The sequence below is a fragment of the Ischnura elegans genome, chromosome 3, assembly GCF_921293095.1.
Source record: "Ischnura elegans chromosome 3, ioIscEleg1.1, whole genome shotgun sequence".
NCBI classification, from domain to species: Eukaryota; Metazoa; Arthropoda; class Insecta; order Odonata; family Coenagrionidae; genus Ischnura; species Ischnura elegans.
In genome coordinates this window covers 6,657,223-6,681,358 of record NC_060248.1, presented here as the reverse complement: position 1 = coordinate 6,681,358, position 24,136 = coordinate 6,657,223, and the positions used below count along the sequence as shown (strand labels likewise).

At 41.2% G+C, this 24,136-nt stretch overlaps 2 protein-coding genes across 4 annotated transcripts in view; one reads left to right on the top strand and one right to left on the bottom strand.

The window, feature by feature from the left end:
* The first annotated feature begins 12 nt into the window (after positions 1-12).
* LOC124155393 (reticulocalbin-2) lies at positions 13-12,497 on the top strand. Of its 2 annotated transcripts, none has more exons than XM_046529171.1 (6): positions 13-462; positions 630-777; positions 3,291-3,474; positions 6,338-6,517; positions 6,784-6,932; positions 9,406-12,497. In XM_046529171.1, the coding sequence occupies exons 1-6, from the start codon at positions 270-272 to the stop codon at positions 9,575-9,577; spliced, it is 1,026 nt and encodes a 341-aa protein (XP_046385127.1). In that variant the 5' UTR covers positions 13-269; the 3' UTR covers positions 9,578-12,497. The 2 variants fall into 2 exon arrangements, with proteins under 2 accessions (XP_046385127.1, XP_046385129.1); XM_046529173.1 differs by lacking the exon at positions 9,406-12,497 and adding an exon at positions 7,176-7,321.
* A 5,568-nt stretch (positions 12,498-18,065) lies between these two features.
* The window catches only part of LOC124155390 (peptidoglycan-recognition protein LB-like), a 43,101-nt gene continuing 37,030 nt past the window's right edge, over positions 18,066-24,136 (bottom strand). For both annotated transcript variants that reach the window (XM_046529168.1, XM_046529169.1), the window contains exons 2-4: positions 23,675-23,939; positions 22,522-22,640; positions 18,066-18,952 (exon numbers count right to left, since the gene is read on the bottom strand). In XM_046529168.1, coding sequence (XP_046385124.1) covers positions 18,756-18,952; positions 22,522-22,640; positions 23,675-23,939 — 581 coding nt within the window. In that variant the 3' untranslated portion in view covers positions 18,066-18,755. The remainder of the gene's footprint in view (positions 18,953-22,521; positions 22,641-23,674; positions 23,940-24,136) is intronic.

Here is a 24,136-nt window from a genome sequence, read left to right as displayed (position 1 = left end):
ATACCAGGCTATTGTTTTTGCAATCATGGCGCTTTGTTTTTCTGCTGTGTATGTAGTTTAAACCCATTAGCTCAGTCGCTTGAGCAATAGAGCGGTACTCAGCAATTTTTTAGCTATTTCGTATCATCGTATGAACTTTTGTTAGATATCTGCAGATAACCGATAGAGCAACATAGCCTTGTTTCTATTTAGGATTCATTCTTGTTAATCCCTTTATTTGTATAATAATTAACGATATCCTATCTTCTAACTGCACAAAAATTGCAGTCATGTGGAAAGAATTATCTGTGTGGTTGTTTTTGGCTATTCTTGTATTCGATAATGTTTGTGAGTCGTCTCCTGCCTCAACTCATATGCACAGTGGACGTGAAAGGGAAGAGGATGGAGGATACAGCCCGAGGGATCATAATCATATAGTAGATGGAGAGCACCATGTAGAATTCGATCACGAGGCGATTTTGGGTGAGATCACTGGTCACAAATGTATACTGAGTGTGTTTTGAGTTATTATGAAACGACCCAGAGTCCTGTCTCATTTTCGATTTAACCATCCCCTTGTGTTCTAATTCAGAAAGCTATGGCTTAAATATATTGCTAATGAAATATTCATTCAACTATCCTGACATTAGGAAGTGTGAAAGAAGCTGAAGAATTTGATCAGCTTCCGCCCGAAGAGGCGAAAAAACGACTGGCTGTTTTATTAAAGAAAATGGACCTTGATGGTGACGAAAATATCAGTCGCAAGGAGCTCAAAGCTTGGATTCTCCGGTCATTCAGGTTAGTTATTGGTTTGGTTTTTGCAAAGCTTCACCTCACCGGTAATGTTACGCTCTTAAAAAGCTTTTCTAGTTTTGCCGGTACCCCATCTTCTGGAAAATGATACCAAATGATTACAGGCGTACTTTCATGTATACCTTTCATGTATACCTACATCCATATTAGCGCCCTTTTTCCCTCTTCCCAATAAGCTTACTCTTTCAATTAATTTTTGTTCTAAAGCGTGTCTAAAGAATGGTTCGGAAGTCCTATTGTTAAATAGATTTTTTAATAATTTAAGTAATTTTTAATAATTGAATAAGAGTTGCTGAGATTTGTTGTTGGCCATTACCCTTGCTCTTCTGAATGGCGTCTCTTCCATGTAGTGGTTGTACCATTCAATGGTTGACCTCAAGGGCCTCAAGGACATGCTGCCATATTCCTTTTGGTTGCTCCCTCCTCCCCCCCCCCCTCCCCCCCCCCCTCCCCCCCCTAGTCATCGCAGCATCGGCCTAGTGCTGACCAGAACTAACTGTTGAATGACAAGCCCCAGTGTACCCTTCTGTGCAGTGTTAATAACGGGTTTTTAAGGATCCGTAGTATTCAGAGTGCATTTAAAATATTGATATGTCAATTCTGCCTTTAATTTTCCCTGTCAGTGAAAATTTATTTGTAATTCAAAGGTCTTTACTTGTATGATAAATTCTTTCATTTATTTTACTGCCATTGAAATGACAGAAAACCGACTTAAAACATTAGAATAGATATATGGTTTAGATTAATATACATGATAATCTAAGTGATTACACATGATACATAATAGATGATCTAAATGATTTATAGAATGGGTAGAAACCCCAGTTTAAAATAAATTAACAACTTCCTACATATAATTAAAGAAAGTTCAGAGGAAACAAATGTCAGTAGATATTACTTCCACTGGTATTTCTGCCACAGTGCTTATACTAATATTAAAATGAATATCATTCTTTTTAATATTTATACGTATAACTATTTTGGGATAAATTTTAGTGGCTCTCATTGATTACTCACAAACATTATGCATTGCAGCTTAAAATATTTAAGAAAGTTGGCAGTTGATGAGAAAAAACAATATGTTTTATTTAAGTACACATTTACAATTTGTCATTTCAAAATTCTTCCTCTGATTGGAACCCTTAACAGGGTCATATCCCCTGTATACATATTAGCTTTGACATTAATCATTCACCCGATTCTCTCAATGTCATTGGATAAATTTTTGTATTATTAGAGGTACATTGTCCAGGGGCTCTCAAGCTACAGTTTAAAGAATCAATTCATTGAAAAAAAGCAAGCATTGAAAGCTATGGTTCAAGTGCCTGAGAGGACTCCTGGTAAACCGATCTTTTTGGACCTAAAAATATTAACACTTCCTTCCATTTTTATCTTGAACTGTGCCATGCAATGTTTAAATGCATCCTGAGCATTTTCCAAGGAATCATTAATGGCATGACTACCACACTCGCTCAAAATGTGACGTTCACCTCAAAAGTCACCATCTATCTCTAGCTCTCAAAGGACCTGAGCACACTCCATCCATTATTTTTAATAAACTTCTGTCTGAATTTAAAAGTTGTCCCCCTTCCCTATTCAAGGTTAAATTACGCAAGTTTTTAGCAAGTAAAGCCTATTATGATATGAGTGACTATTTAAATGAATTTATGTAATTTGTATTATTATTATGCTGTAATTTATCTCTTCACTTTGATTTTCTTGTGTGACGAGACCATGCAAAGTATGTTGCCAGTTCGGTGAATAAAATTATTATGTATTATTATTATTATAAATTCATCCTGAATAGCAAAGGTACTACTTCTCTATGGTGCCAAAGACCTGTTCTTTCTTTCCTGGTACATACTGGTGGATTTTTCTGTAAGAAATCAGAGTGAATCATTATACTAATACCCTTATCTGTCCCTTCTTTTTTGTTACCCTCGTCTCATCTACTTTTGACATTGTGTTCCAGCTGTCTCCTTCTTCATTGTCATAGTCCATTGTTGAGGTGATGGCTATTACTTTTGCCCTTCAGCTGCGCGGAACACCCATTGCACATGTGCTTTGACAACTGAAATATAGAACTGCATGTTTGTGCATTTGACCCTTTCTTCTTGTCACTTGCTCTCCCAGCCCATTCTTCTTATCTTTATTGCACCCTTTATTTATTTCCTGAGAGTGACAGCCCTCCCTTCTAACCCTAGCTACTCCCTCCATTGCTCTACAAGGGATTCATTTCTTTGCCGTGAGCCAAAAATATTTCTTCTAAATTGAAGAAGGTAAATATTATGTGACGATTATTGGCCCAGCATTGCACAGTTCTGGTGATCTTATGGGAACGGGTATGTCAACGTGGCCTGGCCCTTGCCTGTCATCTGAACAAATTGAAGATCTTCCGCCATGCTTTTCTGCAATCCATACATGATGGTGTTTCATGATTGTTACTGGGTGTGAGTGGGCATTTAATAGTTGCCTTTGCCAATCATGTCTCCTCGTAGAATGCTCTCAGACGAGGAGGCCAAGGAAAGGATGGAGGACGCTGATGAGAATGAGGATGGGAAGGTGTCTTGGGTGGAGCATGTGGCCGACTCTTATGGCCCTGACCGCTCTGACGAGGATGACGTTGACGAGCTCGGCAACACCATCATGAAGCTCAAGGACATGGATGTCGAGGATGAGAAGGCAAGTGGGTCAGCCTCATCACTGCCTCTTATGTGCCCAATATTTTGGCCCCCTCCTAAATGGAATGGTCGGTGTGATATTAGTAAAATAAAATCATCATCATTGAGCTATTTGACCAGTCAACGGAGGTATACTTTGAGCGTTTTGCATGTTTGGCGACCCAGCCCCCAGATCAGAGCTCACTTTTCAGTTTACAATAAGACCTTTTCATACTATCTTAAAATAGCCTATGCTCTTCCTTCCTCTCCATCGCTTCCCCTACATTCTTCTCTCCAACACTGTTTTCAACGTCCCCTCCTGCATCAGTACCCCCTCGATCCAAAATCTCTGTCCCCTCCGTATCTCATTTAGAAGCTGCCTCTCCTCACCCACCATGTCCAGCACTTCGTCCTTCCTCCTCCTCTCCATCCACTTCACCTTCTCCATTGTTCTTCATACCGAGAAAACGTGCACTATTTTCTTATCCTCCTTAATAAGTATCCACTTATCCACATCGTTAAGCACTGCACTCCATGGGCTGTATTCTGTATTTCGTTGGTACCACACCGATTGGTTTCCATTTCGAGCCCACCTACGGGACATCATTCGATACCAACAACGGTTTCCCTACCGATGATGGCTCTCCCACAGTTTCTGTACTGTCGTCAGGATATAAACTAGTCGGTACGGTTCCCCCTCCTTCCCAAACAGGGAAAAGCGGAATATACCCTGAGTAAGAAGTGATGTGACATGTCTCCTCCAATGAAAGAATTGTGGAAACAAGTGAAGACTGTAAATGCTCAATTCCCAAAAAAAGTTCCGAGGATGGAAGCAGTTGGTATGCAGTTGGTTGTCGTTGTATTTATCTTTATATTTAGGAAGTTGTGATTTAGAGTAAGATAATTGATGCAGTATAATTTGTTAGCATTGCTTATATATAACGTGTGGTAGTAGAGCTCTGCTTACAGAAGCGAAGGAAGCAATATATGTAGTAAACAATGTATCGAATTATATTTTGCATGTGATGGAGATAAATAGTTGGTGTTGGAATGCATTTCTTCATTATCCTTGAGATTGTATTTTCTTTGTTAAATATTGGTACCGGATATTGCTATTTATTCATACCTTTATAATATAGTTGTCATTAAGTAAGTTCTGTCTAAATGTTATCAATGGAAGATTATGGTATTGTTTCACAAATCATTTACCATTGTTGGATGGGTCGGTTGCGATGTTTTGAAGAAACGTGAGGAGAAATGCATTTTTGATACGAAAGGCATAAGTCTATTTTGTATAGCCCTTGCCAAAGTTGTCACTTATTCACATCTGGATTCATGTTTACTATGTGGGGCAGTATCAGGAAACTGTGGAGTTTGCTAGTGTCACAAATATTTTTTGCATACCTTTCGTTAAAAAACGTGTATTTTTGCTTTTTTGAGAATCAATTGACATTTGTTTGGTTAGTCCTTGGGTTTATAGGTCGATGACATTTCCTTGGGGGTAGTCCAAGAGGTTAAATTGTAAAAATCCACTAAATTCAGAAGTCGAAGAAATGTAGCACAGCAATACTCAAAAAGTGAATGACGGGGTGCATGAAGTGTTGTTGAGAGGAAAGCAAAATAAAAAGTATACCACGAACGGGCAAATTCATGAAGCCCATTAGTCAGTGGCCGTACGGCGATCTCCCGTTTTCACGTTGGTGCCACACCGACCAGGTTTGTACAGAATAGGGTGGTTTCCTATTATTTTTTTATTGCCTTAATCGAAAGATTATTACTCCTGGAGTACGTATTTCGCGCTTTTAGATTTTTAAATGACAACATCTATTTTTCGCGATTAAATGAAAAGTGAAAATTTTCAAGCGCGCGAAAACGCGACGCTTAAGTATGAATGTCGGGAAATATCTCCGTACGTCGTATTTCTGGTTCCCCCTCCCGCTTGGTAGGTGACCTTGAGGCGAGGCTTAGCTCTGATACGTCGCAGGATGCTAGCGGATAGCTGAGTACCTTGCTGAACGGTAGCGCTTGGCTTAAAAAAGGTTTATTAATACCTTATCAAACGAAGAAAACTTTCCGACATTAGCCAGTTTTAATAGGTGATTATTAAGACATGTTTCCCTGAGCTCTGTGCCTCATGCTTGCATTGGTAACCTCAGACGATGCATAACTCCTATCCTCTCGTGTAGAAACTAGGTCCCTGTGACGTCATGCGGAGTGGAATCGCATGGGCGCCAATCTGGCCTTTTTCAAATGAGGATAAAATTTGACCCTTGCCATTCGTCTAAACCGGTATTTCAAAAACCAAATAATTTGTGTATTATGAATACACTAATGGTGGGTAACGAATCGCAATCAATGCCTTTCGTTTTCTTTGATGAAGGAAACTACCCTATTGCACCACTGCTTACCGGAAATTGGTGTGACGTCCCACCTGACTAAGCGGTGCCACAACGATCGTTTTGGAGATACAGAATATGGCCCCAGATCAGATACTTCACTAGCCTCTTTATAATCCTCGATTACTATCCTCTCATCAGCTCTTTCATATTCACGAACTGATTCCTTGACTGATGCAATTTCCTTCCTGATGTCCTTACTGCTGTACTCATTTTCATCCAAAGTGCTGTACAAATAGTTGAACTAAAATTAAATAGTGACTGATGGCATGATCTGGAGGCGAATATAGGAGGGGGGGAAGTGGGGTCACTCCCCCCATAAATTCTGGAAAACTTGAAAATAATTGGTAACCTTAAATGAGGTTTTCGAATAAAAGTTTTTTAATTTTACCAACTTTTCTCTTCACTAATTTCTCTCTCCCTCCTTGCCATTATGTTGTACCTGTATTATTAAGCCATGGCATTTTATTCCCTAATGTTTCATTACAGCTGATGAAGGACGATAAGGTGCTGTTTGACGCAGCTGACTTGAATAAGGACGGTGTCCTGGATGCCTCGGAGTACCCTTACTTCTCGCACCCAGAGGAGCACCCTGAAATGTGGCCCATAATCCTGCAGCAAACGCTGAGGGAGAAGGACACAGATAACGATGGGCGAATCAGCTTCCAGGTGAGACAACTCCCATTTTCTCCATCTAGATATACATAATGACATTGCATCTGAGAATCTTCTGGGGTCATATCTTCAAATTTGAGACGTTGGCTAATGGTGATTGGGGTCTACTTCATTATACCATAAGTTTTACGGGAGATCACCAGTGAACACGGATTGAGCGGTTGGTATCTTTAGGCTTGCCTCTTGTTGGCCGATGGATTCTCTTGCGCTCTTGTTGTGGAGTGCCTGTCTTTGAGTGCTGACTGTTGCATGTGTTGCAGGAATTTGTGGGCACAGAGGGCAGCACCAGACAGAAGGACCGAGAGTGGCTGATTGCGGAGAAGGACAAGTTTGACCACGACTTTGACAAAGACAGGGATGGATCCCTGGACAGCAGCGAGATTATTGCGTGGATGGTGCCCAGCAATGAGTAAGTTCCTTGGAGCTGAGAACAATTAGAATTTAGGCTTGAATATAGAGTAATGTAGGTGCACTACCTGGGCACACTGACCTAATTGGGCCCATTTTGCCAGCCATGAAGAATCAATGATCACGCTTAGAGACTGATGTTTTGGCCAGAGGCCGGCAGGTCCCAAGTAGGTGTACCTCAAGTATCCTTGGGCTCCATAGAAGGTGAGCCTTGGTGCCTTTACACGAGTCCTCTCAATTGCAGGACTTCCACGCAGCATATGGGTTGTTGTTTCGTCTTCAAACGTGCGTCTGCAACTGGCTGAGTCAGAGATGCCGTGGAGGTGCGTATGGATGGCTAAGTTCTAACAACACGTATCTCAAATTCGGCTGGTTTGAAATAGGTATCTTAAACAAAGTGTAATAACATTAAAAAATAAAATACAAGCAACAACCAACTCTTTTTTTTGCAAATAAATGCTTCTTTTACAGTTTTATGAACTTTTGGTTTTTAATTTCAGTGTACAGGTAAAAGAAATTAATAGTTTTTTAGCTCTCCTGAAAAGTTGCTATTTTTGAGATACATGGTGTTAGAACTTAGCCATCGATATATCTCATTGCTTGACAGTGTCCAGTGAGCAGGCCCTCCAAATTCAAAGTTGACTTCTTTTCATTAGGAGATGCCTCCTCGCATGTCCTAGAGATGGCCCTCCAATAAAGAGTCTAGCTTGTCGTAGGCCCCATGATGTTTCCTTGAGTGTTGGATGAAGTCTCACTTTCTGTTCGTGGTCATCCCAATTGACAGACTGGCTCAAATGGTTCGTGGCGTGTTGGCGTTAGAGTTGCCTTACTGGCCACTTCGTCTGCTGTTTTATTTCCAGTAATGCCCTAGCACCTGCCTTTGCATCCCAGATAAGTTGATTACATTGCAAAGCTTGTTAACTCGTTAATTTGCAAATCGGCACATTACTTTTTGTGTTTCACAACGGTTTGTTTCATCAATCAGCTATCATGTTGAAAAGGGTGTTGTAAACAATAGCTGCATAAAAATTACCAGGCTAGCCCTACAATTGTTCTTGAATGATCGCAGGGTTTACTTTGATAGATCTACTAAATTATCCGTTTTTGTAGCCCCTTGCATGTAAGAGACTACATATGATTATCATTTTCGCATCACAATCATCACATCGTACTTCTCACTTGAAGAAACCAAGTACAAAGACATGTCAGTGTAATATAAAAGACCTTACTGCCAATGCTCAAGTGCATGGACATACCACCCACCATAGTTGGGATGTGCATATGTAATGTCACTCTAATGCAATGTATAATCAGAGCCCATTCCACATGACTACCAAGGTTTAAAATGCTCTGCTTCCAAGCTTTAAAAAATTTCCTTTGAGGGAAAATTTATTGTCTAATCTGAAACCCTTTCTGTTGAACAAAAGCTATTATAGTGCAAATCGGTTTCTGGAGGAATTTATCTAACACGTAAAAGTTTGATTTTGAATGGGTTAAAGGATGTAAAAGAGAAGAAATATGTAGCTTTGAAAAGGTTAGTGGATAGGAGAGAGAAATGGAGAGCTACGTCAAACCAGTCTTAGGATTGTTGACTAATGATGATGTATACCGTATTTCTCCGAATATAGTCCCCCCCTAATTTGAACGCTTGAGTTTCGGGAAAAATAACAAAAAATGGGTTCCCCCCTTTTACTTTTACCATAGGCATTTTGGAAAAAAAGTAGGGACTATATTCAGATAAATACGGTATTTTGTGGTGACTTGTCCATATTTTACAATGCAAAGTCCTGGGACAATATGTATAACTCTTACTATCAATACGATTAGCCTGCAATTTGAAACAGCTGAGCGGTGATGTTTTCAAAGTGAGAGACAATGTAATGCATTCCAGCTGTTTCTTTTACGTAGAAAATCCACCTGATTCAGCGACGTTGACTTGCCTTTTTGTTTATCAAGCCCCACTCTGCTGCCTAGGAGGATTTCAAATTGATTGGTAAACAGCATACATGTAAAAGATTGGCAATGGTCCAATGGAAAAACGTCGCAACGCCAGAGCATGAAATAATGACCGACACTGTGTGGGATGAACATAGCTCCCAAAAGCAGCCATGCCACGCTGAGTTGGCCATCATAACCAAAAGTCTATAGACTTCTCTAAACTAATAATTATTAGGTCTATAGACTTGTCTGTATTCCCTCAAATGATAAGGATACAAATATTAAATTGAAAGGAGGTAGAAAAACTCTCGGGTGGAGTGGGTGAATTTGTCTAAAAATCCATGGCAGGGAATGCGTTAATGTCAAGTGAAGAAAGAGAGAATGGCTGAATGGGGAAGGTTATTCTTCTGTTTCGCCGTATCTCTCCCTTCCATCTACCGATTTTATTTTGATCAGATGTGATTTTGGGTCTGAGCTAGCAACCCTATCGTCTGCTCCTCGTTGGCCTTCAACCAGCGTACATCTGTGTTTTCCAGGGAGATTGCTGAAGAAGAGGTGAGTCATCTGTTTGCATCATCTGACGATGACCATGACGACCTGTTATCCTTCCCAGAGGTCTTGGATCACCACGACATCTTTGTGGGCAGTGAGGCCACTGACTACGGAGACCACTTGCACAATATCCACACTTTCCCTGATGAACTCTAGTTTCCACATCGATGCGTGGGGCCTGCTATAGGCCATGGTGCAATGCATTTGCCCATATCAAAAGCGGATGCAAATCTCCCCCGTCTCACCCACACCACGGAGAAACAAATAACAGAGTTCTCACTGCTAGGTAAATAGTGTGGCGTGAAATGTCTAGCTCTGCTGCTGAATTGTAGGTGGCTTACTGGCCGTTCTGTTGCTGACAGTGGCTTAAAGTTTTTCTGTGACATTCTTTGAATCAAGTGCATAGTCATTCCATGAGAGCAATTTGATAGTTATCCATGTTTTGCTTTGAAATAGCTACAATTCATTTCAATGATTACAATAAATTAGTATGCCTGGTGACAGGGACATGTGTGGGATTTGAATTTATTTTCCCTGTCTTTAATGGTCAAACGGCTCTCATGGAATTCCCACTGTCCGTGGACAATCCAATCCAAAGAACGTCACGGCTCTAGATGTTAGGTGATGTCACCACTGCATGCCATCACGATGTTGGTGTGGCAGAGGGCTTTCTGGTAAGCCAACTACGATTCAGGGGTATAACTAGCTCTATATCCATTTACGTATGCTATTCTCCGTGCAGTGTGCACTCAGGTTATTCCTTTCTGTGTGCCCATACTCACTGGGAGTTGATGCCCTAACCTAATTGATCAGTCGAATTTATTATGTTTTTGAGAGAGTGTAATTGATCCTAAGTCATGACAGAAGTGCCATTTTAACGCCATTTTGGGGTGCAAGAGGAGAGAATGCCTATCATCCCTGGTGGCAATGATATCCTAATCTTGACAGGATTGTGCTGTTTGATTACATGATTGTAGTAGGTGTTTATCACAATTTTCTGTGGTACATGTCTTGATAATTCTCCTCTGGTAAACAAAGAGGTCATATGTATAGTATTCAGAGTTCTTCCAGCTAAGAAGGACCTACAAGACCTCTTTTGAGAGAACATTCATATCCTATGTATTATTAACATTATTATTGCTTAAAACCTATTTATTTTATTTATTTAAAGATTTTGAAGATGTATTACTGTAATCAACAAATTCAGGTATGATCTAGGAATGTTGTATGCCTGGAATTATATTTTCATTCTGTACTTTTCTTCAGTTGAATGTCTGATTTTTACTTTGCAATAATGAGCAGCCAATATCATTTACTATGAAATCTTACTATAATAAATATTGCAGTAGAGATGGCTATTCATTGTGAAGGCATAGGATATCTTGTTCCATATTTATGTGAGAGGAATTTGGAATGAGATATTGTTCAGCTCATGCAATTCCATCACTGTTTGCCCAATTCATGTTGGAGCATGCCCTGTTTCTGGTGGAGTTTAATGTACGATGCCTACTTATTGGTAGACATGGGAATGCTGTTACTGTGATTGTAAGATTCCTGTGTTCCAATAGCGTAGAAAAACAATAACAGAGTGAATGTACAGGAAGTGGCAACTTGTGCCCATCATTCTTGTGAATTGGCTTCAGGGAATGTAGACAGCATGTATGAGGGCTTAATGAAAGTCAGAAATCCCAGTGCAATTTACATTGTGAGAAAAACCTCTCGGATGATGACCTGTGAATTAGACTGTAATGCAAATTGTGTATGTATAATTGCATGGCAGAATAATTTCAATGATGTTTTTCGATTTGGACGACCATCTTCAAAGTATTAAAGAAGAGAAAGGAATGGTATTAATTACTAGTGAATCATGGCAGCTGTAATTCTGTGGTATATACTCAATGAGTCAGGAAAGTCTCCCATCAGACAGAATGGCTGCGTGTACGCCCTTTACAATAATTCACTTCCTCTCCCTGGCCATTTCTTTTTCCTGAGCCACGCGTATGGGGATCAAGATCTGAGCACCATGATGTCACATGCTCTCTGCTGGATGGAGTCGTTTACTGTGGTTCTTTTGTTGCAAAAGGATTTGCTAAAGCTAACATTGGGCATGCTTAAGATAATATACATGCAACTATTTGAGAGAGATGGTGGTTTCCTTGGTGACTGAGGTTATCATGCTCTTGTGATAACCAAAATAAAAGCCCATTGACCCATGACGTCCACTGCTTGAGGTAAAGCAAGGAAAAAATGAAATGTCTTTTTCACATGTGCTTTTTTTCATCTCGGCAACCAAGGCTGAGAAGTGGGCGGCAATTTTCCCTATTATTTATTTTAAACTTAGGAGAGAGTGGCTGAATGAGGGGCTATTATTTTATCTTGTATATTATTTTTTTTGTTATATCTGCAAATTTTCTCATTGAATTGTGATTTTAAGTTGGAGTGGAGGACCCCATTTCTATATATTAACAGATGTTAAAGTGGTTGGTTGCCTTGCGTTTATGACTTGTCGATGTTACCATGGAATCCCGCATGTAGTTATGTATTTCTCTGTGGGGATTTTAGTCTTGCTGAGTCACAGAATATCTGAGAAAGAGGCCTGCTTCTAATTATCAAATTTTCTCTGTTGGAATTCTTTGGAGGAGTTTGTCGTAATGATGTTTGAAGTAGACTATGCATTGGTTTCACCATCTCAGGCTACACCCGAAGATTTACTAATTGGAAGATATTGTCTCTGCACCAATGTTGTGTTGGTAAAGCTCAAGACAATGAATTCATTTAATTGGTTTTCATGACTTCTAGCTGAAATTATCCCTGCCTTGGCTCTTTCTGGGCTGAACTCATTTCTCTGATCGGTTTTTTGACTAATAGCATCAATTTATGTTCCATGCTTGCAATGCAGCATCGATTGTTGGCGTACACTTGAAAGTAATACTACTGCAAAACATCTTGAGCCTTTCACCTGCTGTAATGCAGTTATAACTAAAACAAAAATGGGACTTTTTATCATTACTGTTTTATGCATTGACATCAATTTTGTAATTTAAGAAGATAATAAATGCCAAAAATTTTAAAATTACTTTTTCTATCTTTTCTTAGATGTAAGAGAAAACATGGAAGTATTGAGTAGTTAACCTAAGACGTTTGTATTTGAAGAGTACCTGTGGTGATTCATTTTGAGCAAAGCCACACATGCAGTGACTAATATCTTGTGGGATAGAGATTCCTACTTGATGAAATATTGACGTCTATGTCCTAAAGCCCATTCAAACAGGTATTTAATTCTCCAAAACTGGTTTTTTGATTGGCTTGGCAACTATCAAGATGGAGGAGTACGTGTGTGTCTTAATCTTAGCAAAACAAAAAACAGATTTTGGAGATACTACACGTATAATTCCTGTTTTAGTTGGCTTTTGGGGATAAATTTATAAAATTAATTTCAGCCAATTAGCAGCTCCATCCAATTCCCTTCCTTGTTCATCAAATGTATCCCTCTCTCCATATTTACCCTGTCTCACTCCCTCTACTACATATAAGTTTGAAAGTTGGTGGTTTGATTAGAGACAGGTCAAATACCTTTTTTCAAAAATTTAAATATTGAGTTTGGACAGTGGCGCAGCGCTCAGAGCTCTGACAATTTTTTAAGTTTAATCTATTTTATTTATTTAGATTAATATTACTTATAGAATAGTGTACGGATTAATTAAATATCCCTCAGAAGGCTGTAAAACTCACCATTTTGACCCATTTATCTTAATTTTTTCCGGCGGAGGGCCCTCGCACCTCCCGCTTACCCTGGCTGCTATGCCATTCCCCCAGACACCCCATTATTAGTTGCGCCTGAAACCCCCCCTAGCCTTAATTCCTAGCTGCGCCCCTGAGCTTGGATACCATTGGGCTTCAACAATCAGAATCGAATAATTTAACCTCCTATTGCATCTCAAAACATGGATTGCACGCCGTCCATTTTAGAGCCAAAAACATGCAGCATTCGAATGATAGGATAGAGTATTTCAATTTGACAATGCCGTCGTCTTGGATGCAAGTGATTAATTTTACAAGTTGCAGTCTCGTCCAAATTGATGTGTGCAATCCCCATGCATTTTAACATGCAGTGCAATTCTAGGCATGGTCCTTTTCACAACGGCCAGATTTATTTGCTTCACTTTGGGATTGGGTATCAACATTCTATTGTTTAATAGTTTAGTAGAAGCCACATTCAAGTCCAGCGGCATCCGACTGAAGTCAACCAAGGCATGGGCTTACCCAGCAAGGGAATAAAACTATTTTTTCAAGGAAATAATCTCATAAACTAATGTCACAACTTGGCTTACCCACCCCTAGACCATGGCATGCCCCCCCTGGGTACGCCCTTGAACCAACCGACCCCTTAAGAGTGTTTGCATTAGCATCCGAAGACCACAGTCACGACACGGTTTTCAGCGATACATAGATGTTTTAAATTTCACACGTTTAGCATGACTCATTATGCTGGTGTTCCAGAGTAATCTCCGCATGACTCCTAATGAAGAATTTGGGATGCTGGGAACGCAATGCGATGCCTGCAACGCACCTGCGGTTTGTTTCCAAGATCGAAGCCCGGAAGCATTCACCCTCCACTCAGGAAGTGCCACGTCAGCATTCACGACATCCTTTAGTACATGCATCACCCAACACAAGAGTGCGTTGCAAGGCAGCCGAACTCAAGGAGTATGCATCGATCTATCGATATCGCACTCGGCATCTCGCCATTCCTTTGACGATTTTCCGAAACCCATGGACGGCATTCAGTGACAAAAAGGCCGCCACTCAGTCACAAAGGCATGAAACTGGAAACAAGCAGGGATGCGGACTTACAAAAAATATTTGGGGGGCCCTAACCGGGGATCTTGCCCCGGGAAATTTTACAAGTTGTGAGTTTTAAGTTTTTAAGCATTTTAGAAGAGTCATATGATCAACATTAGAACCCTGATAACTCGAATCTCGATATCTGGACACTCCGGGGAAAATCGACAAGCCTGACACATTTATTCCTCACCCCCTTAACGAATTTTTGAAGGGGCTCGGGCCCCATGGAGTCGGCGCCACAGGAGACAAGGAAACAGATTGTCGAAAAATTCGTGTGGGAAGTGGCACTCGAAGAACAAGAAACGTGGACCAATGGGAAAGCAGATGAGAAAAGAATGGAAGCCCTCGAGAAAAGCATGACGTTGGAGGCTCAAAGGCCCAACGGACGGTAAAGGGTGGGTAACAAAGAGGCGCACTTAGAGGAATAGGGGAAGATAGGGAACCGTGAATCGCCATGCGTTAGAGAGGGAACCGTTGATGGGATAGGCCATGCCATGTAAAGCATATTAACTACGAGATATAATCAAAGGAGGGATAACTTTAAGAAAAGTCCTACGAAAACCTGGAACAGATTGAGAAGGACGTACAGGGGTGCCGACTTATAAAAAATATTGGGGGGCCCTATCCGGGGGCCTTTCCCGGGAAAATTTATAAAGAGTGAGTTTTAAAGCATTTTAGATGCCATCTGATCAACATTAGAAACCTGAAAACTCGATTCTCGATAACTTGACACTCCGGGGATAATCGAAAAGCCTTACACGTTTTTTCTTCACCCCCATAACGAATTTTTGGGGGGGGCTCAGGCCCCCTCAAGCCCCATGGAGTCGGCGCCACTGAGGACGTACAAAAGGAAGGAATAGACTTGTTTGGGGGTGTCGGCCGTTCCCCCCTGCCTTCCCCCCTCCGTAATTTCTGGAAAAATTGAAAATGTTGTTATCTTTCAGGTTGCTCTCCGATAAAAGTTTTTTATTTCACCCACTTAACGAACAATTTAAAAATATTCTTTATGAAGCTACGCAGGTTGATGTAACTGAAGATGAAGCTTTCCCGGGTTTTACTCCGAGTTGGTCATATTACTTCAGTGGCCTAAAGAAGCTGGTACCAATATCGGCGGAAATTTCGTCCTGAAGAAACATGGACAGATGCTGAGTAAATACCGAAAGATTTTCATCGTTGGTGTTTAAAAATAATTCATGCATATTTAAAAGTCTCGTATCTACGAATTTCAGTCATCAGACGTATTATCTGAGAGAGATATTGCACACCACCAAGGCGACGAGGAGAATAATGATTAATGAACCACCCCAAACCCCAAAACAACGACCTTGACCCATTCCACTTTGATTAATTTTCTGAATATCGTGCTCCTATTCTATATTTACTTTTTCTGTGATTCTCTTTTAAACGGTAGGCAATGAAATGATATTTTGTAATTTGTAATCAACGTAGAACCGTGAAATAAAATGTTATTATTTAAAATGGAGAACACAGCTATCGCTACTCGAATAAAATCATTTCAATCCTTCCAATGCATCATGTTTCATTAAATATGAATTATTTATGTATACAATGAATGTTTTAACATTGTTAAGCTTTCAAAATAATTATATTGTTCCTCTAAATAGTGCTATGATTATGAAAATTCGATGACGAGATAGACTCGTCATTATAGCGCAAGGCTTTAATTCGCCCCTGGGCTTAGTTCGGAATGAGCTTCACGCTCACCCACCCAAGTCAACTTTCAGGTTGAGTCTCTGATTACCCTTTTCAATGCATGAAATTCGATCATGTTCGGAGATTCCGGCGTAATTTCAGCCTCGTCAGATTCTATGACTGCGTTACTGCGAGATGGTCACTTCGTAGTACATACATACCGAAATCGGTGATGACGGTTGGGTGGCCAACGTCCTGCGCATGACGAATGAATGCATGCGGGGTTCACGGGGGGGAGGGGGGGAGGAGAGGTCACGTAAGCGAGGGAGGGAGGCTAATGGCGGTTCGAGGGTCAAATGGGGTCGATTGACTAGGTCAAGCAGAGGGCTCGTCGTCAAATGGCCAAGGCACGCGCAGGGTCGCGTCCTCTCTCATTTGGCGGCGAGGGCATTGCGAGCGGAGGGACCGAGTTCGTTGACGTTTGGCGCCATCCGGGCGATCACGTGAGCCACGACAAGAACAACTCGAAAAAGTAATGGCAACAGAAGCAAACGCACATTTTATAGAATGAATCGACCCCAAGTCCACTTGATAGAGTGGGTACCTGAGATAAACTATTCCTTATAAGTGCATAATGAAGGGTGAAATGTTAGCCCACGAACAAATACTTGTTGGATAAATAAATTAATTACACGTGTTAATTTAATTTAAGGAACGACGTAATATTTATGAGAGTTGTTATGGAAGTCTATTTTTTGACAAATGGTTGAAAGGATTTACTGTTAAAGAATTTAAACAACAAAAATTATTGCAAATATATTTCATTTCAATTAAACTAAATAAGAGACTTGAGTTATTTAAGTAAAAAAACTCAATAATTACGACCACTGAAATCAACAGTCCAAGTAAAAATATTATCGCATTATAATTTTGTGACAAAATGTCTAAACCAACTTTATACAATTAAGAAAATGCGTAAAATAACATTTTTTTGGAATTAAAATATTTAAAAATGCGACACTGTGAGACCTAACGAGATCAATATTTACTTCAGTAAGAAAACAAAATAATAACATAATAAACAGTAAACAAAAGGAACCCTAGGCGGGAGATGGAATAAACAGGGGGGGGGGTGGAGGTGGTTGGATGGAGCCAATCAAACGAGCGGATGTAAAGAGAGAGCGAGGATGGAGTGAGGTTATGTGCACGGTATGTGGGAGACAGGAGTGCAAGTATAACGAAGAATAAACGCCTTGCAGGTGATGAAAGCAAGCGGTCTGACGAATTTTTGAGGGGGCCCGAGCCCCCTCAAAAATTCGTCATGGGTGAGAGGAAAAACGTGTCAGGCTTGTCGATTTTTCCCGGGGTGTCCAGATATCGAGATTCGAGTTATCAGGGTTCTAATGTTGATCATATGACTCTTCTAAAATGCTTAAAAATCTTAAAACTCACTACTTGTAAAATTTCCCGGGGCAAGATCCCCGGTTTGGGACCTCCCAATATTTTTTGTAAGTCGGCATCCCTGACAGTGTATCAATGTGTTGAAGAATTCGTCGGCTTGAAGACGACACACGGCCGACAGCGACAAGAGAGACTGATGGAGGAATGATTCGCGTATAGATAGATTCCGCAGGCATCCACATCCACACATAATAGCCGCCTCATTAGGCGTATGGCGGGTGATGTTATGACACTAGCCGTAGACCAAAAAAATAATGTAGCGCGCGTTGGATATATTTGACTACTGGGTCCTACCTTGAATGCATTAGATTAAATATCCTATTCACATAAATTGGAGGATAGGTTTATCAATTTAAAAAAACCTGACTACCAACAGCTACAAATAGCGGCGATGCAAGTCACTAAGTTCAGAAATATAGGACATATCATATTTAATGCTGGAGCTGTGAAGACAATGATTAAAATATGTGGTCGGTTGAATGTGTTCGTTAGGCCCAATAGACAATTAAAAAGAGATCTTAAAATTAAAGAGCCAAAAGCTTACACGTAAACTCGAGAACAGATTCTTAATAGTTCTGTTCTGTTTTAGTAAAATATACGTGTGCGTAACAATGCACGACAACCCGAACGATCAGATTAATATATGTAATACATAAGGTACCATTATAATGAGATGATTTAAGGGTGGAATGAAATCATTATTTATTTAAAATCGAATTACCAATACTTATTTCTTAGCACCGTGATATCACTTTTAGGTTTACGCTCGTTTACATGTTTATTTCACATGAAATAAAATGCGGATTTCTCCAAATGTCCAAGGGAACGAATACTTAGAGCAAGCGTCCATAGTGTCATCAAAGTTTATACCTCCCTGCTGAATACGAATGGACGACGTTTTAAGTACCTCAGACGATGACGCAATCATGGAATTCCCTTCGTCCAATCATCACTCGTCTTCATGGCCTTAATATAGCCAAAGGCCCCCCATGGGTAGCACGGATACGCGATGCATATGTAAAATAGCAATTTGCATTCGCGAAAATTGCAGAAATTGTGCGGGAGTTGAGAGGTCATAAGGTAGATGTGAAATCATTCTCTATCCCTCTGCACTAAATGTTGGAAGACATGGAGGAGTACACATATTTATGTAATTTAAGAACTCTTTCATAAATTGAAATTGTAGGCATAATTTTTTTTCTATATTGTGTTGGCATTTTGGATGGGAAAGCGAGGATAATTCAGAAGGGGAGGATTTGATTTCTGGAATGCGCAAACTTTCGCAAGGGCGGTTAGCTCGTCCGAACACGCACGTTCTCCGCTGAGCCTCGCGCGAGAGTTCCCATCGCTCGACTTGAGTTGGAAGTGGCGCCTTCTATGTGGACGAGGAGGCCGGCTGCCCCCAGTGCGGCCACTTCTGGATCTCCTGGAAGAGGGCCTGCCCCGGGCACTCCGTCTCCCGCACCTGCCTGTGGCCGAGCAGCGTGAAGGAGGGGCTGATCTTGCCCCGGGCGACGCCGTCCGCAATCAGCCCGTGCGTGGCCTCCAGCATCCCCGCGTCAGGCATCTCCTCTGCAACCATGACAACAAAACACAAAATGAGTGCCCACGAAAAAGATCTCGCTTATACAGCAAAACCTATTATTATATGCATTTCTAAAGCCCAAATCGCATGATTATTTCCCTATTACAAGTCCAAAGATATCAGCGAGGATATCATTCTGTGGTTCATACAGGCTCCTGGAGAGGGAAAACGAGCGTATCCAGAAAATTTCGGAAATTTTAGAATTTTTTAACATTGATTAATTCCCAGGGCTTCCGATTTATAAAAAAAAATTGGGTGGTGTTGCCCCACCCATACTGGGGGTGTTGCCCCGGGCAGGGGCGCAGCTATGAATTAAGGCTAGGGGGGGATTTAGGCGCAATTATAATACTTCGGGGTGTTTGGGTATTGCATACCCACCAGGGTAAGCAGGAGTCACGGGGGCCCTCATCCAGAAATTTTTAAGAATAATGGTTCAAAAGGGCGAGTTTTACGGCTTCCCGAGGGATATTTGATTAATCCTAACACTATTCTATAAGTAATACTGATGCAATTAAGCAAAATAGATAAAACTTTAAAAAATTTCTGAACTCGGGGGGGGGGGGGGTTTCTCCCAAACCCCCTCGCTTCGCCACTGGCCCCGGGAAATTCGATAAGTAGTGAGTTTTAAAGTTTTTAAAAATCATTTTAGAAGAGTCATATGATCAACATTAAAACCATGAAAACTCGAATCTCGATATCTGGACACTCCGGTAAAATAGACAAGCCTGACATCTTTTCTTCCCCCCGATTACAAATTTTTGGGGGAACTCGCGCCCCCTCAGGCCCCATGGTGTGGGCGCCACCGTTAATTCCTCTACATGTATGTCGTCGCCCTCAAATAGTCCCCATTACACAAATTATGGACTTGTGACAACGGAAGCCTTCAGTGCGTGGTATACCAATCTTAGGATTTCAGGACCACGAATGAAGGAATGGATAGAGAAGGAAAAAACTGACGGAGAAGTCTTAGGAGGAGATGGAAATACTTGAAGCAGATGAAGAAGCTCACATGGAATATGACTATTTGAGGGAAATGGAGGAACTAGATTGGTGATGGGATAAAGTTAGGGTAGCAGTACTTAATATTCCAACATTAAGATTCCAGTCTTATAAATGAATGAATGATGGCGGGAACATTGGCGGGTATGGGGATATTTTTCCCTTTCCGTCATTAAAACAGCGTTAAACGTTTAAAATATATCCTCATGTTGAATTTAATAAGTCACTATACCTCTGCATGAATTCGTAATCGTATACGTGCATTATTCGGATGGTTTGGGGAGAACACAAGATTCCAGATCCGCCTCCCACCACGAAGTTGGTGCCGTTCGTAATTTTAAATGCCAAATCCGGTTTAAATTCCCTAGTACATAATTGACTTTAAGAGCTCAATTGGAGATTATTTGAAAGACATCGCGGCTAATTACATATTAAGTATTTAATGGGCCGGGAATTTAATACAGGATAATAAAAAGTCACCATGGAACCTGGGATGATAGATACCATACTGCTTTCATCTCAGGTTGATACTGAGGTTAGTTCCAGATGTTATAAAAAGTCATGTGTACCCGGCCTCGATTAAGATTTCAAAAATTCATATCGATGCATTTTTGCGGACAGAAAATCTAATGAATTATTATAAAAAGTGCCAAAGTTATTCCCTTTACAATAAAATTGGGGTAAACTTGGAGCAAAGTCGTGAAAAAAGGTTTTTAGCCTTGAAAATGGCCTAAAATAGCTGGAATGACGAAATAAGTTGAAAAACAATAAAATGTTTGTTTTAAAATCAAAAGTTCTTATCACTAGGTATCAATTAATAGGTACTAATTGAATAGCTTTTGATTTAGCGGTGAAAATGCGTAGAACGTAAAACATTGCAAAGATTGGGGAATAAAGAAGTATTGGTTTAGATAATTAAGTCAAAATTGGTTTTATAAGATGAAAAAAAACACTTCTTTTGTTGGCACTTCGTTTGGCGTACGCAACAGATCATATGCGGATCTAGGGGAGGGGAGGCACGTGCCCCCCCCCCCCCAGACCCTTAAAAATATGCAAGATTTTTAATGTGGTCCCGTTATCATTGCGTTCATTTTGTATTATGGGGTATCCTTGTGCCCCCCCCCCAGAACAAAGCCCTGCATACGGCCTTGCTTGTGCCCCCCTGAAAGAAATCCGCCCCTGCAACAAATACTGAATACTTATTCTGGATTTTCATGTCAGGTCCAAAATCCAACAGTATGGTAATCCACTATATTCTTAACATGGCGAAAAGTTCTATAAATGCTCTTGGTAATGGTGTTGTCAATGAAAGGCATCTTCATCCATTTCTCATCGGAGGGTACTGTTTATTAATGGCCTGCGGATTCTTTGTACTCTATCTGTTTCCTCTGGCGCAATTGGTTAATATAGGACTTTCCTGGCGGCAACGAGTTTAATGTTGAGTGTCCAATTCCTAGTTAAAATGCAACTGTATCTACGTCTTCGTCCACCGTGCAAGCAAGCCACCACCAGGGTGAGTGGCACGGGGTGATTCCACACACAACACTCATCCTAACCTCTGTCAGACGCGCGCTCGCGCAACGACGCACAGCGGTCAGATTATAAACTAGGAGAGCGATAAGGACGCGAACATGTTACCATGAAAATAAAACTATTAATTGGTAATAGAAAAAGGAAAAGTTAGCAGAGTAAGGGATTCACGCGTGAGATATAATATGCCAAAAAGTTCACGTGGATGGTTAGTATTAACGAATATAATAAGTTATTAACTAGGGATGGACGGATCCATGATATTTTTCGGATCCGGATTCGTATCGGATCCTTGATTTTCGGAGCCGGATCTTTCGGATCGGATATTTTCGGATCAAAATGCATTTTCCTGCAATTCCTGCTATTAAACGAAGTAATTATTCAAGTTTATTCAGGGTACGTACAATACAAGGAATGCTTTTTAGATTTTCATACACATTTTGATATTTTTTTAAATTAAAATCATTTTTATAGGCTTTCAAGTTGTTTTTTTTAACATCTTTACATGTTCAGGACCTAAACTGTCACGCTTGGTTTTGGAAATGAAAATAGGAAAAATCTTCGGATAAACCACTGACCAGTGGCGTAGGACAAAAATCGCATGCGACAGTACATTTGAAGAGAGAATCGGAACTCTTTCCACCCTTATGGGGCGTTGCATTCACTGAAGCAATTATTTAAAATTTCGGATCCAGATCCGATGTTTTCCGCGACTTTGGATCCGATGTATCCGATGAAGGGCAATATCCGCGGATATTTTGATCCGATCTGACCATCCCTATTATTAACTGCACATGCAAAGCCTATTTTACGTAGCACGAGTCGGACTATCATAGAGCTAAACTTCCGCAAGCATTATAATCCCTGATTGCACGCGGAAAAAAGCGGCATTTTAAATGTATCGGGAGTTTTTCAGTCTATGTGCCTAATCTTTTCCATGCGATCGCTTTCTGCCGTATTAATGGACTCCGCACCGGCGGCGTAGCGAATAAAGGAACGATCGGTGATAGTGGGCGTGAGCGCTCACCCCTGAAGTCGCCGATGAGGCAGATGCCGATGCTCCGGGTGTTGTATTTGGGTGCGTGGGCACCAACTGCGTCCCACCCTCGGCCCTCCATCGGCAAGCCACCGCCACCAACGCAGAAGCTGCGGGAAAAGAGAAAACGCCATATCAACACACACACACTCATCCATCATATATACCTATTCGTACATACATACATCATGTTCTTTTTCCTAAAGTTTCTCCTTTTTTTCTTTTTGCATATTTTTAACATTTTCCCCTCGCAATTTCAGTATTATTTTATACGAGGGAAATATTAAAAGTAAGGTCTGCTTAGTCGTTGCATCGCAACATGAAACGCTGGGCACACTCCGCCTACACCACTGTATTCCTTGGTTCCTACACTACCTCGACCGTCGCGAAGCATTGTTGACCGCCCATTGTTGGCGTAGCAGCCGTCTCCATGGAGCTAGCCCCCTCACGTCTCCGTTCGGTCTATCATGCGATTTTTTACCAGGAAAAAAGGTGGTATCTATAGACATTAATCGAAAATTGGTTGAGGTTTACAGAGAAAAATGTATGGATGTTAAATACGTTCGAAAGTGGTGCTACAAGTTCCTTTTCGGTCGCGCAAACGTCCACTGCCAGGTGGGGTCCCAAACAGCTCACCGAAGACCATCAGAGGCAGCGCGTGGAATGTGGAAGACTTTTTGCACCATTTAGAAGAGGAAGGGGATGATTTTTTGGCCACTATAACCCAGTGATTTCCACATGTTGCTCGCCCTGAAGAAACACCTAGGAGAAATGGAGTTTGCGACGGACGACGAGGTGCAAGAGGAGATCAGCGCCCACCATAGCAACGCGGACGGAAGCTGCTATGACGACCGCATTCAAAAGTTCATCGTGCGGAGGAGGAAAGCAATCGGTTGCCAGGGTGACTACATCGAAAAATAGCTGAAGCCATTCTGACCTTTCCAACGATATACACAACAATGTAAATAAATATCATATTCAATTATTAAAAAAAATTGGAGACCTTACTTTTAAGTTTAGCCTCGTACACAAAGTGCGAGTTTGGTTTCCTAAGGAAGCCCATCTAAATAATTAGAAAGGCACCACTTGACTTATTCGCATAGCACTCCGCTGTAATAGCATGCATTTAGTGAGGTACACTCACTTGTATCCGATGTCGTTCCATCCGCGGTCGTTCTGGTGGAAGTCTTGCATCCACCTCATGGCCTCCTTGCACTCCTCGCTGGAGTTGCAGTAGGGCGGCTTGAACGTGTGGTGAATCACCACAAACGGCACCGGCACCTCCTCAAGCGGCTGCGGCGGGTCCTTAGGGGGGCGGGCGCCCCAATCCGCCCGGGGCATTATGTAAAAGGGCGGCACCGCAGTCACCACCTCCACATCCTCAACGGGAGCTGCCGACGCCATGCCGTCTGCGAAAGCGAAACAAATGACAATAGAAGAGAGCCCTTTCGTTGATTTGCAGAACTGGTTCAGCTCCGATAAATATAGAACAGTGCATCGAAGTGGCGGTTCTGACTCAGAGTAAGTGAATAGAAATAGTAAGCACAGAGGGCGCTGAGAGCGGTGATCACTCGATGCGCATTCGGCCATGTTTTGAATACATTCA